Source organism: Macaca thibetana, chromosome 6 (genome assembly GCF_024542745.1).
Source record: "Macaca thibetana thibetana isolate TM-01 chromosome 6, ASM2454274v1, whole genome shotgun sequence".
Lineage (NCBI taxonomy): Eukaryota > Metazoa > Chordata > Mammalia > Primates > Cercopithecidae > Macaca > Macaca thibetana.
Genome location: NC_065583.1, coordinates 90,432,801 through 90,448,482, shown reverse-complemented (window position 1 = coordinate 90,448,482; position 15,682 = coordinate 90,432,801). Strand labels below are relative to the sequence as shown.

The window sequence follows — 15,682 nt, the reverse complement described above, 5'->3', positions numbered from 1 at the left end:
GAAAGTGGGGAAAATAGTTTAAAAGAGACACTTCTTACTAGTAAAATTTCTTGTAATTAAAAGTATAGTCTTGTAACTTGGAGGTATATCCCTTATAAGAATACTTCAGAAGCAGTTTTGGATATTGAGAACCTGTTTAACATTCCTCCATTTTGAGATTTTCATGCAAGATTTTATGCAAAGCACAAGTGGATGTTATGTTCCATAAGTAAAAATTTCTAGTTATATCTCTAAAACCATTTTGCTGATAATTTCAGTGTTACCAAAATAAATAAATAAATAATCTAAGTTTGCCTTGGACCCCGTTGTCCTATCTAAACTCTGGTAATAATAAATATAATTGTGCAGTGTAGCTTCTAAATGGATAAATTATCTTCATTTTCAAGAGAGAATACATGGCTCTTGGGGAAATGTATAGTTTAGGAATAAGAAAACTGTCAGTCACTCAAAAAACAAGATTGTGGAGATGACAAGAGTGGAGCCCTGGGAATCCTCAGATTTGCCTTTAAACAATACCTTCTCTCTTATGGTTCACAAGGGATGCTGGGGCTGGAAAAGCAAGGCAAACCCATGCTTTGTTATTAGCTCCCTAATTGTGACATGATCCTTCATCCTTTATTTCCTCTGTTAGGAAGAAAACTCCTCCCAGGAAGAAAACTCCAAATGGAGAGAGAGGGAAGGAAGGAAAGAGCAGAAAGGGAGAGAAGGGAGAGGGGGTAGAGGGAAGAGAGCAGGTGGCTTGGCCTCCTCCTATGCAGGAGCAGCAATGGCCTCTGTGACCTTTTACCATGAGGGGCCAAAGAGGTCAAGAGAAGTCCCTCTGACATGATCAGTCATTGACAGGACACAGTGACTTTGTCATCAGCCCCATGGCCATAAATCCTGATGGAATTCTTCTTTTGAGGTTAAATAGAGGAAGGAAATAGAAAGGAACCTGGAACTCTCCCTGGAATCCACCAACTAATTTGAAACATAAGCTGGGCATGACTAGATCAGTGATTCCCAAAGTGTGTTCCAGGGCACATTAGTCCTGTAGCATGACCATATGTCTGTGTATCTCTGTGTGTGTGTGTGTGTGTGTGTGTGTGAAAAAGGAGAAGGGTTTAATTTTCGTTGAAGTCTAGAAATGATGGGTTAAACCAAATTTACTAAATGCTTTATGTGAATTATTTCAGTTAATCTTGACAACTAACTTTTGTTGTGGATACTATTATAATCCTTATTTTATTTATTTACTTATTTATTTATTTTTATTTTATTATTATTTTTTTAGATGGAGTCTCACTCTGTCACCCAGGCTGGAGTGCAGTGGCATGATCTTGGATCACTGCAACCTCACCTCCGCCTCCCAGGTTCAAGCAATTCTCCTTCCTCAACCTCCCAAGTAGCTGGGACTACAGGCACCTGCCACCACACCCAGCTAATTTTTTTGTATTTTTAGTAGAGACAGGGTTTCACCACGTTGGCCAGGCTAGTCTCAAACTCTTGGTCTCAGGGGATCTGCCAGCCTCAGCCTCCCAAAGTGCTGTGATTACAGGGATGAGCCACTGCACCCCACCTGTAATCTTTATTTTAAAGATGAGTGTTCAGAGAAGTTAAAAAATGTATCTAAAGTGACTTTCTTTTTTTAAGATGTGGTGCTGGATTCAATAGCCTGATTTCAGAGCCCAGATCTCTTGACTCCATGACTTTCTGTGGCTTTTTAAAAATGAACAGATATGTACCCTTAACTTCTGTGAGATGTATGTAGTGTGCATCTCTCAAATTTATTTGGCCATAACCTTTTTTTGCAGCTTTCTGAACTTTACACGAGGCGAATGTTCCGGGGAACCTACTGTGTGAAGCAGTGGGTTAGATTTAATCGGATGTTGTACTCAAACAAAACTTAAGTTTGGCAAACCAAAAATCTGATGTTGCCAGCATCCAGATACAAAGAGCTAGTATAAAGTAGTGATGTGATACATTCTGAATTTAGAAATATCTGCACCGAAACGGTCTGAGTTACCTCTTCTCATTTCTCTTCCAGGTGTTTTATTCCAAACGTCTATGCTGCTTTGTTCACTGCAGCTCTTGTTCCTTTGATGTGCCTTGTGGTGGTGTTCGTGGTGTTCATCCATGCCTACCAGGTGAAGCCACAGTGGAAAGCATATGACGATGTCTTCAGAGGAAGGACAAATGCTGCAGGTTTGAAAGGAACTATATTTGTACTTTGGAGATTGAAACGCTTTAATGGTGGGAAAATGTCACTGCATTTTTTTTTATCAAGAAGAGGGAAGTTCGGCTCAGCTTTCAGCTCTGAAGCCACAAGTTAAGCTATAGCTCTCCAGTTTCTCCTGCTTCTTGGTACCTCTGATGTCTCTCTTTCTCCAGGGCTCTGTAGGTTTTATTGCTCGTTCCAATTTTGTCCTTAAGATATTGATAGCCAGGTAAATGAGTCACAGCCTTGGGAGCCACTTCCCAAGCCTGCCTTAAGTGAAGCAATAATGACTTGTGTTCTCCCTGTGAAATCTGTTCATTTCTCTCCGATTCTGAGACTTCTGCACAGTCGAACAAACATCCACAGTGCTCATGAGTGTGCATGCGGAGGTCTGGTTGTGCTGACAGATGTTTAAAAACATGTAATCAGACAGCTACATAAGTGGCTACACATGTCTGGTTACTTAAGAATGCAAGTCTTTCTAGTTCAAATTGGCTTTCACTGCAGCTCATTTTTTCCCTTTGAATCATACCTAACAGAGGTTTTTATGATCTGATTCTTTTAATTATTGTTTTTAGATTACAGGACCTCAGGAATTTTCTTAACTAGAAGCAGTAGGCACACACCTGCATACAGAAAATGCTCTGTAAAATGTTATGTGAGTGACTGGGATATTAGGGAGCAGCTTAAGAACTGGGAGTAGAGGATCCCTCTTGGGCCAGTGAGGAAGAGAAGTCTCCTTTTTTCTAAAGTTTTACAAGTCTAAAGTCAAATGAATGACAGTCTTAGAGGAATTCTTCACATTTTAAGTGTGTGTCAAAGTTTAAGCAAGTAGCATATATGATGTCTCTAGACTAGTGTCTAATACATTATTAGGGGCTCAGTAGCTACAGGGTGTCACTCTAATGTAATGCAGTTCTAGTTCCTGAACTTGATCAGTTAATATGCAAAAGGATTTTCCTTGTAGTATAAAGAAAAGACACTCATTTGTATTACTTTGTGGGATAGTTTGTAGGATAGCAGTATCTAGCCAGCTCTTTTCTATTCTTTCTCATTTAGCATGCAATCCTTGTGTTGGCAGAATTTTTTTTTTTATTTTTTTATTTTTTTCCTGAGACAGGGTCTCACTCTGTCACCCAGCCTGTAGTGCAGTGGCACGATCTTGGCTCATGGCAGCCTCTGCCTATAAGATTCAAGCAATGCTCCTTCCTCAGCTACCTGAGTAGCTGGGACTACAGGCATGTGCCACCACACCTGGCTAACTTTTGTATTTTCAGTCGAGATGGGGTTTCACCACATTGCCCAGACTGGTCTTGAACTCCTGAGGTCAGGCGATCTACCTGCTTCGGCCTCCCAAAGTGCTAGGATTACAGGCGTGAGCCACCATGCCCCGCCGAGGAATATTGTTTAAGGTTATGATTAATCTTGACTCCTTTAATAAAAAATATTCAATATATAAATTCTACTTTTTCATGGGACACAGAATTTATCTAGAAGCTATGCTTGTTTTTTTCAGTTTTAATACTCTTTTTTTTAATTACTTTTTTTAAAAATTTAACTTCTTTCTTTTTACATTTATTTTAGGTTGAGGGGTACATGTGCATGTTTATTGTGTAGATAAATTGCATGTCACCTCATGGGGGTTTGATGTACAGATTATTTCACCACCCAGGTAATACACATAATATCCAATAGGTAATTTTTCAGTCCTCACCCTCCTCTTTCCCTGTACCCTCAAGTAGGCCCCAGTGTCTCTTATTCCCATCTTTGTGTCTATATGTACTCAATATTTACTCCCACTTGTAAGTGAGAACATGTGGTATTTGGTTTTCTGTTCCTCTGTTAGTTCACTTAGGATAACAGCCTCCAGCTCCATCTGTGTTGCTGCAAAGGAGATGATCTCAGCTTTTTATGGCTGCATAGTATTCCATGGTGTATATGTACATTTTATTTATCCAGTCTGCCACTGATGGATATTTAGGTTGATTTCATGTCTTTGCTATTGTGAATAGTGATGTGATTAACATGTGTGCATGTGTCTTCATGGTACAACAATTTCTATTCCTTTGGGTACATGCCCAATAATGGGATTGCTGGGTCGAGTAGTAATTCTGCTTTGAGTTCTTTGAGAAATAGCCAAGCTGCATTTCACAATGGCTGAACTAATTTACATTCCTACCAGCAATGTATAAGCATTCCCTTTTCTCTACAGCCTTGCCAGCATCTGTTATTTTTTTTAACTTTTTAATGATAGCCATTCTGACTGGTGTGAAGTGGTATCTCATTGTGGTTTTGATTTGCATTTCTCTAATGATTAGCAATGTTGAGCATTTTGATATGCTTGTTGGCTTCTTCGTGTCACATATGTCTTCTTTTGAAAAGTGTCTGTTCATGTATTTTGCCCACTTTTTAATGGTCTTGTTTGGGTTGCCTGTTAATTTGTTTAGGTTCCTCAAAGATTCTGAATATTAGACCATTGTGAGATGCATAGTTTGCAAAAATTTTCTCCCATTCTGTAGGTTGCCTATTTACTCTGTTGATAGTTTCTTTTGCTGTGCAGGAGCTCTTTAGTTTAATTAGGTCCCATTTCAGAAGCTATGCTTTTAATCAACTTGGGATTCATCTTATTAAAATGTACATTCTTTTTGGGGGAGAATGGTCATTTGTTTTTTCCTCTAAGTGACAAGATTTGTTGTTTTATATGTAATGTAAAAGTGCCAGTGCTTGCATGTTTTCAATAATGCTAACATAAGATAGGGGCCTAACATAGTGAGTTAATTCTTTGAATGCCTAAATCACCCCATGCACCTCTTGAATATGCTTCATTACTGATATAGTAGATAAAACAGTACCCTGATTATCGGGAAAAGATAGCCCTCAAGCATTGAATATAAGGCAAAAGTTCCAGCACAGTTGTATCTTAACAAGGGAACCCTCTCTTACATAAAATGTGAATAGAAACATTGCCCTATTGTTGTGTTACAAATAAAAAAGTATAATATTTCTAATTCCCCTATTCCCATGGCAATTCATTCTAATAGTCATTATACTTGGACTTTTGCCGCAGTTTTCTGATTAATATCTCTGGTTCTACTCTTTTTATTCTCCATTTCATTATCTCAGACGTCTACATTTTAAAAATATAAAGTGGATTTCCTCATTCTCCAGCATTTCAGTCAAGGTTTCTCTCGTTGTCCCCAAAAAAAGTCCAGTCCCTTTAGCTTACAAGAGTTTCCACAGTCCAACCCGGGACCATGTTTCCATCCCCAAATTAGTTACTATTATCCTGCATTCTGGCATGCCAATCTATTTACTTTTTCCTAAATTTGCCTGACATTGCCATCTTTGCTCATTTAAAGAAATCTCTACTTTGAGCTCCTCCCCGTTAGTTGATAAAACCCACGTGCTCAATAAGTGATATGGGAAAATGTAGATGAGTGAGAGACTGGTGCAAGGGCCTTATCACCCTCCCGTATTCTTTATTAGCTCTACAAAGCTTTCCAAAATAACTTCAGAATCTAAGCAACAGTGATGTGCTTGACAATCACAAGTTAATTCTCCTAGACATCCCTTTACTTCTTTACAGAAATTCTAGAAACTTTCAATATTCTCCCTCTTTTGTGAAGCTTTACGAATTGCCTCTTTACAGAATCACACCAAATAAGAATTACTCATTTCCTTCTCTATGCCTTTAAAGTACTTGTCCCTTTAGTCATTGTAGCACTTATCTTAGAATGGAGTGGTCATTTGTTTTGGTGTGTGTGGTTGGTGGATTTCCTTAAAAAATTATTAATTCCTTGAGGGCAGGAACCATTTAGTATTCATCTCTGTATCCCCAGGGCCTTACAGAGTGCTCAGTGGATAGCAGGAGCGTAATTAATATTTATTAATTAAATGAATAAATTAATAATCATCAATGTACCACAAAATTCTATAATTGTAAAATTGGGTACCCAAGCTAAAGATAGCATTAAGAAGGAGAGAAACTGTAATATTATCAAAGTAGAAATTAAAAGATTTAATTCTCTGATTTGTTTGTTAATATTCCTCAAAAGTTATTATTATTAGGACTATTTTTATAAGAAATATTTTTTAAACTTATATAATCCCAAATTCTCTGTAATTCCCAATTCAATTAAATTCCCAGTTCCAAAACTCTATAATTCCCAAAACTCATGTTCAGCTTTGCTCCCAACCTGATCTTTTGTGTTTTTATTTTCAACATACTATAACTCACCTCTACTTGAATATGCTCCACTTAACTCAAATTCAAAATTTCTTTTTTTTCTTTTCCAGATAATTCTTTTCTTTTTTTGTAATTATACTTTAAGTTCTAGGGTACATGTGCACAACGTGCAGGTTTGTTACATAGGTATACATGTGCCATGTTGGTTTACTGCACCTATCAACTCGTCATTTACATGAGGTATTTCTTCTATTTACTCTACCACGGAGCAGTTGACACTCTCTGTGAATCTTTTTGCTAAAATTCTCTTGTGCTAACCTGTTAAACATCCAGTTAAGATGGTACTATAAATTCACGTTTTGCCCTCTGCCTTACTCTATATACAGAATAGCCAAAGAATAATATATAACAAAAGAATGTTAAAAGTACCATGAGCATCTCTATAGAACAGAAATAAAGCAGAAACACCAAATGTACCGGTAGAATAGGCCAAAACCATAGACCTGATATATTCTGGGGTCCAGAAGCAGGTAGACGCAGGACGTCTTGCTGGGCTCAAAATCTTCCATGATTTCTGTAGAACTGAGCTCCAAGCTAATCACTCTCTTTGTGGATTAAATGTGCCTGACCACAGGAGCAACTTTGCATCACATTTGTTCACTGGTTGTAATGAATACAAGTAACCATCCCTTACACCGTGTATTTTGAATGACTTTTTTGTTCCCAACATCCCTTCATTTCAAACAGAGTTCAGATAAACTCAGTGAAACCCAAAGGAATGGGGAGAACAAAGAATAAGCACCTCATAAATGGAATACACTCAGTGCTATAGATGCCCACCATCAACCCCTTCCCTCCCTGAGCATGGCCTGGGACAGGACAACTTGGCTTTTTGTGGCCCATTGACTGCCATGGACCAAATTGTTGAAGGTCAGTGACTCCTAATGAGAATCACTTGCCTCCTTCTCCCTTCAGTGGGTGGATGTGCAGTGAGAATGAGTTTTGATAAAGGTATGTCCCTGAACTAAATTTCAGTGTCTCAAACAGCATTTTAAACAAAGCCTGTAATTTTCGGGCTTCGTTTTGATCTCTGGCAATGATAAGCTTGTCTCTCTTTTTAGGCTCATTAGAATTTACTGACTCCTTTCTGATTCATGATTCAGTTCTTATATGAGGAATGATTCATAGATCAGGAGAGGAAAATTCATTTCAATCAACAAAGGAAGTAGATGATTACAAATCCCTTTCTTCTAAAAATCCCACACATAGGTTTCAATATGATATATGAAAATGGAAATGTGGCTTGATCCAACTAGTCATGTAATGTGAACCTGAGACATTTAGAATCTCTTGGTACTGTAATGGCCACATCTCTTACATGGGAGCCTTATTTGAGGATGAATGCTTCCATTTCTTCAACCTTAGAGTGAACAACAATAGTAATATAAATCAATATTTTATTATTATTATAAAAATTATTGAAAACTTTTTATAGTGAATATTGTAAATGCTCATGCCTTACATCCTAAAGTTGAATGCCTTTTTTACTCTTGTCATTTTTTAAATTTCAAATAGAGTTCAAAGGAAATGAAATCCAAAGGAAAAAGCGGGAAAGGAAAGAGCTCCTGGTAAATAAACTGTGTTGCAGTCTCCAAAGATGGCTGCCATCAGTTACTTTTCTCCTTTTATGTAGGTGCTACTCCTCACATCAAAGGATGGAGACTGCTTCTCATCCTTTTACATCTGGGCTGGCTTTGGACTTGCTTAGACCAATGTAATGTGATGGAAGTGGTGCTTTTTCATAATGGGCCGAGACTTTAAGATGAATGGCAGTTTTGGATTCCTTCCTCTCGGAAGCCAGCCACCAACTAAGTTCAATTACCCAGAGACCACCACGGTGGTAGAAACCCCAAACTAGCCATGTGGAGCAGACATGTGCAAAGGCAGGTTCAGCCAGCCTCCAGTTGTGTCAGGCAAACCAACTCTGATTCCGGAAATGGACATGTGAGTGAAGAAGATTTCTTGTAGGTTCCATCCCCAATGGACACTACACAGAGTTGAAAATCTGCCTATCCCAGATTGCAGAATTGGGAGAAATAGTACATTATTTTAAGTCACCAAGTTTGGTGCTAGCTTATTATGAAGCAATCAATAGCTGAAACATTCTGGTGTTTCAATATTCTCATTATTCTCACATCAAACTTGTAAGTATATCATTGTCCTTTTAAATGTTACTGCTTGCAGAAACCTTCAGGATTTATAAATAAAAATGGAAAAACATGATATGGTTTTTTTTTCCTGAAGCAGAATTGGGGCTTCTGCTAAAGTAAAGTAAAAGTGATCTTACCCAGTAACAGTACGTACTTGAATAGGATCCAGAATGACCAACATAACAGGTTTCACATGTCCTTGGCAGTTAGATGCCTGTTTGAAGTCTACTCCCAGTTCCATTTCTGAAAATAACATTTTAATAAAACAATGCCTTGGGGCCTAAGGAAAACCCTAGCTTCTCGCTCGACCATGAACAGACACTCCCACTCAATCTTGAAAAAATCTTTGTGAAGCACAGTTCACTCTTCCCACATTTTGCCAATAGTGGTGGGGGAAATCCCACATATTAAAAACATATACATGTGGATGCCCATTCTCTGCTTAGGTTTTTTACCTCATTCCTCAAAGATTCATATCGGAAATCTCTCTGCCTAGAAGATGATGTGTAGTCATTCAGCATTTGTTTTCTTCATTATTGTTTCTGAAAACACTTGGGATTTGATATTGCTCATGAAAAACTCCTAGAACAATAACATCAGGAGTTTCCTAAGGCTTTACATATTGACATGAAAAGTAAAAAGGAAAATCATACTTTGGAGAGAAGGCTTAAATTTCTGTTGAAACAGCCCTGATTTACACGTGTCGCCAAAAAGGAAAAGGGGCTGACCACTTGCGGCAGACCTGGACCTTTCTAGAACTCAGGTTTCCTGGATTTCTTACTTTGGTGCCTTTTACCAGCCTCAATTGAAAATGGATGAGGACAAAGGTAATCCCCAACTCAGGCTATCTCAGTACTAAACTATTATGTTTATTTGACATCTTTTTTCTAGGTGGACAGAGGGCATAGAGCATGGATATGGGACGGGGGTGAGAGAAAGAGTAAAGGGCTGGCACTGCATGTAAGTGGCAGGTGCGCATCTCGCTTTGCACCTTGGTGATCCACATCATGGTTGTTGTCATCATCATTACTGCCACCCATTAAGATTCACCATTCACCATTCATCAGGCACTGTGTTAAGAATTTCACGTATATTATCTCAATTTAATATATACTTATGTATATAATATCTGTACATATTTATGGGGTACATGTGATATTCTGTGACACACATAGAATGTGTACTGATCATGTCAGGGTACTTGGGATGTCCATCACCTTGAATATTTATCATTTCAATGTGTTGGGGACATTCCAAGTTATCTCTTCTAGCTGTTTTGAAATATACAGTACATGTTGTTAACTATAGTCAACCTAGTTTGCTATCAAACATTTTATCTCAATTTTTACATGAAGCCTATGAAGCAGGTATGATTTCCTCTAGTCAGACAAGAAAATCAAGGAAATGAGAGGCTTAGAAACGCTTTCACATTTACAAAGCTGTTAAATTGTGGGATTAGAATCGCAGGTTGATTCACAGGCTCTCCAGAGCTGCCATTGTTGTTAACACCAATACTTTTGCCCTTACCATTTTGTTTTCAAAACTCTTCTTGGTAATAGTGACATATAAACATTAAATATTAAACTTAAAGAACTCTAATTTCATAAAAGTAGTATTAGACTTCACACCCAGCTCCACCCCACCCTGCAAAAAAAAAAAAAAAACAAAAACTTGAAGCTACCAGGGTTGGAAAATTAATCCTTCATCTTCTACTTAATCTTCTGATTTCCAAGAAAGATTGCCCCTCTTTATGGTGTACCAAAACATCCCTAGTTTTCTTCACTATTCTCATATGTAATGCAAGTATAATAACATTATTTAATTTTGTAGGGTTGTGTAAAAGATAAAATTTTAATTCATATAAATATTTAGTATAGTCCCTGAAACATACTAAGCACTCAATATGTGTTGGTATTTTTATTAGTATAGGAACCCTTTCAATATGTAATTGGTGCAGAATACAGTCAGATATATAACTCCTTTCTCCTGTATACTTCACCGGTATCTCTCAAATGTTCCCCTCCCTTTCTTCATGACTTTGCCTGGTGTATTCGCTCAGGCTGCCATACAAAATACCATAGAAATACCATAGACTGGGTGTCCTAAGCAACAGACATTTATTTGTCACAGTTCCAGAGACTGAAAGTCCAAGATCAAGGCATCAGCTGATTCAGGTCCTGGCAAGGCTTGCATGGATATTTTGCTGTCTCCTCTCTTGGGTGAGAGAGAGCCCTCTCATGTCTCTTCTTATAAGGACACTAATTCTATCATGGGGGCTCCACCTTCATGAGATTATCACCTCCTGAAGGCCCCATCTCCAAATACCATTGCATTGGGAGTTCGGGCTTCAACATACAAATTTGGGGGATGGAGGAAACAATTCAGTCTGTAGCATCTTGGTGATGTCTCCCATCATCTCATCCTTAGACTATTACAGCTATCTTGAGACCGATATTGCTCAGTTCTCATCTATCCCCATTCCACAGTGAAGCATTCTAAAAAGCAAAATTGACTATGTCATAAAATCATCCAATGACAATCATTAGACTATAGAATAAAAGGAAAAATTCAGGAGCTGGGCATGGTGACTCACATCTGTAATCCCAGCACTTTGAGAGGCCGAGGCAGGTGGATCATCTGAGGTCATGAGTTTGAGGCCAGCCTGGCCATGATGGATTCCCAGCTACTCTGGTGGCTGAGGCAGGAGAATGTCTTGATCCGGGGAGGTGGAGGTTGCAGTGAGCCGAGATCACCCCATTGCACTCCAGCCTGAGCAACAAGAGTGAAACTCCGTCTCAAAAATTAATTAATTAAAAATTTAAAAAATAAAACAAATGTTCACTACTTCTCCACAGTCTTTAATGTCCTAACCATACTTAACTGGTGCTGCCACCTAAAAGTGATATGACTTCTGATAAAACTCAACTTAAATAACACAACTAAACTCACTCTTGCTTGCTGAGTTCATCACTTAATGGTGATGAGAGAAGAGACGGAATAGAATTGAAACTCATTTCCATCTTGATACCCGTGATAAATAAGCTTCAGTAGGGTGTTAGTGGAAGATACGTTAACGTGATACACACTTAAAGCCAACGTCTAAGAGTATCAAAGTGATGTTGTTGTTTAGGTGCATCGCACACTCTTTGACCCTTAATGTGGCTGGCATCTCTTGTTGACATGTGCATATCACTGCCATGCCATACGATGTTTGACCCAGAGAATTAATGGAACATTCCCATTGTTTATCAGTTTTGTACTCAGGCTAAGTAAGTTTCCTATCTATTTTCTTGTCATTGTTCTCCAAATTAATAATAAATTTTAATTTTCCTGGCAGATCCTATTTTTTTCTAAGACCAAGTCTTACTGTATTGCCCAGGATGGAGTGCCATGGCACAATCATAGCTCCCTGCAGCTTCAATCTCCTGGGCTCAAGAGATACTCCCACCTTGGGCTCCCAAGTAGCCAGGACTATAAACACATGCTACCATGCCCAGCTAATTTTTTAAATTTTTTTACTTAAGAGCACTTTTTAAAAAATGGATCACTAAAGTTTTCCATTCAACTCTTGGCTAATGAAAATACAGTTACTGATTTTTTAAAATGTTTCTCTCCAGGATTTTATTCAGAATGAGTATATATAAAACTTGACTAGAGAGCAGAAAAATTAGTCTCTTGAGGCTGTTTTATCTTGGAATAAGTATGGCATTGAAAGCACTGTGTTTCTCTCTCGAGCTGGTCTATGAGCCATCTCAATTGATATCAACATGGTGATACTGTAACACACTATGGTTCTCTCTCCCAAGTTCTTACCTGTATTTCCATTCTTGGTTTGCAACTTTTTCCATGAATTATTTGTTGTTATTTTCATTATTTAAAGTTACCTCTAATTTATGATTCAGTGCCTACACAGTTCTTTAAGGAAATACATAGTCCACAATCCTTTGTATGATCATACTGTAGTTACACGAATCAACTGGTACATTATTAAAGAGGAGATCCAGAAACAAAGGAAAATGGGTGTACTAGTACTACAGAAACAGGAAGTAGGGAAAGGTAATTTGGGGAATTAGCAATTGCATCATACATTTTTTTAAAAATGAACGGTTAGCACAATACCCATGATCATAATGCTATACTCAACAGTTTACATAGTATAAAACTCAAGTGAATAGAAGAAAGTGACATTTTTACAGTATGATACACATTTCTAGATGGACAAGAAAGACCTACAGGAGAGAGAAATATTTAAGATGTGAGGCAGTTGTGAAAATTCAATGAAACAAGTTCCAAGAGTAGGCACACGTATACCTATGTAACAAACCTGCACGTTGTGCACGTGTGCCTTAGAACTTAAAGTACAATTTAAAATATATATATATATAGGCCGGGCGCGGTGGCTCATGCCTGTAGTCCCAGCACTTTAGGAGGCTGAGGTGGGTGGATCACGAGGTCAGGAGATCGAGACCATCCTGGCTAACATGGTGGAATCCCGTCTCTACTAAAAATACAAAAACTTAGCTGGGCGTGGTGGCGGGCGCCTGTAGTCCTAGCTACTTGGGAGGCTGGGGCAGGAGAATGGTGTGAACCCAGGAGGTGGAGCTTGCAGTGAGCCGAGACTGTGCCACTGCACTCCAGCCTGGGTGACAGAGTGAGACTCGGTCTTAAAAAAAAAAAAAATATATATATATATATATATATACACACACACACACACACGCGCGCACACACACACACACATATATAGAAAAAAAAGAAATTTTGCCAATCACCAACCCGCTCTTTGCCACACAGTTCTCTTTTATCAGCCAATTAGTGCTACTGTGTAATGGATACTAATTTATTATAAGTACTCTTAACTAAGCCATCTCTGCTTCTGAGACATCCTTTGGATTATTTTTAATTGATAAGTCTTAAGCGATCTTTGAAACAGATTCTACTACCCTGAAGTCTGTGTTTTATACATTCTGTCCTCACTGTCTAGTCAAGACATGAAAACAACATGGTGTTACCTCACACAACTTTCCTTATGTTCTCTGATCATTTCTCTTTGCCATCTCTCTTCTTCACCATTTTTCATTTCATCTTAGATGAGAAAGTAAGTGGCTCATTCTCACCAAAGCCAGCTCTCCCAATTGTGTCTTTCATGTGTTTTTCCTACTCTTGGAACTTGTTTCACTGAATTTTCCACAACTGCCTCACATCTTAAATGTTTCTCTCTCCTGTAGGTCTTTCTTGTTCACGTAGAAATATGTATCACTTTACACTGCCTGGAAGAGCTTACTTGTAATGCTGCTGCTTTATCAAATTACTGCCCTGACTCTCTTCTTTCTTTTACCAACAACTACTCTTGAAGAGTAGTTCATACAAGTTGCCTGTTCTCATCACCTTCTGTTCACTGTTAAGCCTTCAGAGCACCTTGCTTATTCTCTTTCATTCATCACTCATGACTTTGGGCACCAAATCCACTGACCACTCTTCTCATCTGCGTTATCTTTGAGTTCTTCTGTAGAAATCACTACTGATAACCAGCCTTCCTTGAAAAGTCCATCTCTCTTGGTTTTCACGACACCCTATTCTTTTTACAAGTATTTTCCTGCTAACTCCCATGTCATAACCCTTTCTTCTTATGCCTGAAAACTCTGAAGTTTATGTATATTCCAGGGATTGCCTTTGCATTTTTTATGTCATAGTGATAGTGTTCAAATCTATTAACTTGAGCCTAACTTCTCTCTCCACATATAAGCTCACATTTTCAAATGTCTTGGGATACATTTGCTTGGGTTTCTCTCTGATAGCTTGTCCTCAAGATGTACAGATATTGTCATCAACTTTGCTCCTCTGCCTTATCTTAATTGCTCTGATCTCAGTGTTATTCTTTCACTCCTTTCTTCTCTTCTTCCTCTTGATACTTTTTCTGATTTTCCTAACCTGAAAGCTAGGGTAATTTCTTTCACTTCATAGTCATACTCTCAGATCAGTGGCTGTCAAAACTAACTGATCATCAAAATTACTTATGCTTTCAGAAATTATGGTTTGATGAGTCTCACTATAGTGAGACTTACTAAATTAGAATCTCTGGTGATGAAGTTCCACAATTTGTATATTTTTAAACTCTCCTACTCTTTTCTGATTTGAGGGTACTACTAGAGATTCTATCTCTACATTTCTGTGCCTACCCCTTCATTATATTGCGGGGGCCACTCCTATGCCATTCCCCTACCTCAGGCCTTCATTACTGAGACCACAGCAATCCTTCCCTAACTGGTATCCCTGCCTCTAGCATTCTCTCCACCAACCTATTTTCTTTCCTATGAGTTTAAGCTATGTGAATATGCCACACCTCTTCTCCAAAATTTAAAATGGCTGTCCATTTCTCTGTAAAGTAATTATGTATTGTTTAACCTGGCCTTCAGTATTCCTTCGTGACCTAATGCTACAAATGTTTCGTTACTCACCTTCATGGACCTTTAACACCAGCCAAAAGGAACAACCTACACTAATTTATGCATTTGCTTTTTGCCTCTCTTTATGCTGCTGTCACTGCCTTTGCCTCAATATTTGGATGTTCAAATATGGCCCATCTTCATAGCCCAGCCAAAATTCCTTCTTCTTCCCCCAAAGTTCCCTGATAATAATCAATAGGAAGAACGTCTTGTTTTCCCTGAACTTTTATGTAACTTTTGTAAATCTCTCTTATAATACTTATCTCCTACCTTTTCTTATAGGGTATATACAAATGTATATGTAATATTTACAAATATATAGTCTTTTATTTGTTTTGTTTTTTGTTTTTTGAGACGGAGTCTCACTCTGTCACCCAGGCTGGAGTACAGTACACTCAACTTGATCTTGGCTCACTGCAACCTCCGCCTCCTGAGTTCAAGCAATTCTCCTGCCTCAGCCTCCCAAGTAGCTGGGACTGCAGGCATGCACCACCATGCCTGGCTAGTGTTTTTTTTGTTTTTTTTTTTAATGGTAGAGATGGGGTTTCACCATGTTGGCCAGGCTGGTCTTGCGCTCCTGACCTGAGGTGATCTACCTGCCTCTGCTTCTCAAAGTGAATGTATATAATCTTTGAGAGCAGAT

General features: G+C 38.4%; 1 protein-coding gene across 5 annotated transcripts in view; it reads left to right on the top strand.

Annotated features, from left to right (window-relative positions):
* Positions 1–15,682, top strand: part of ADGRV1 (adhesion G protein-coupled receptor V1) — a 593,679-nt gene that overhangs the window by 497,962 nt on the left and 80,035 nt on the right. For 4 of the 5 annotated variants that reach the window (XM_050795448.1, XM_050795446.1, XM_050795449.1 and 1 more), the window contains one exon: positions 2,027–2,184. In XM_050795448.1, the coding sequence (XP_050651405.1) occupies positions 2,027–2,184 (158 nt within the window). Of the gene's footprint in view, positions 1–1,273; positions 1,404–2,026; positions 2,185–15,682 lie in introns of those variants that run through there. The other variant, XM_050795450.1, reaches the window with a different exon arrangement.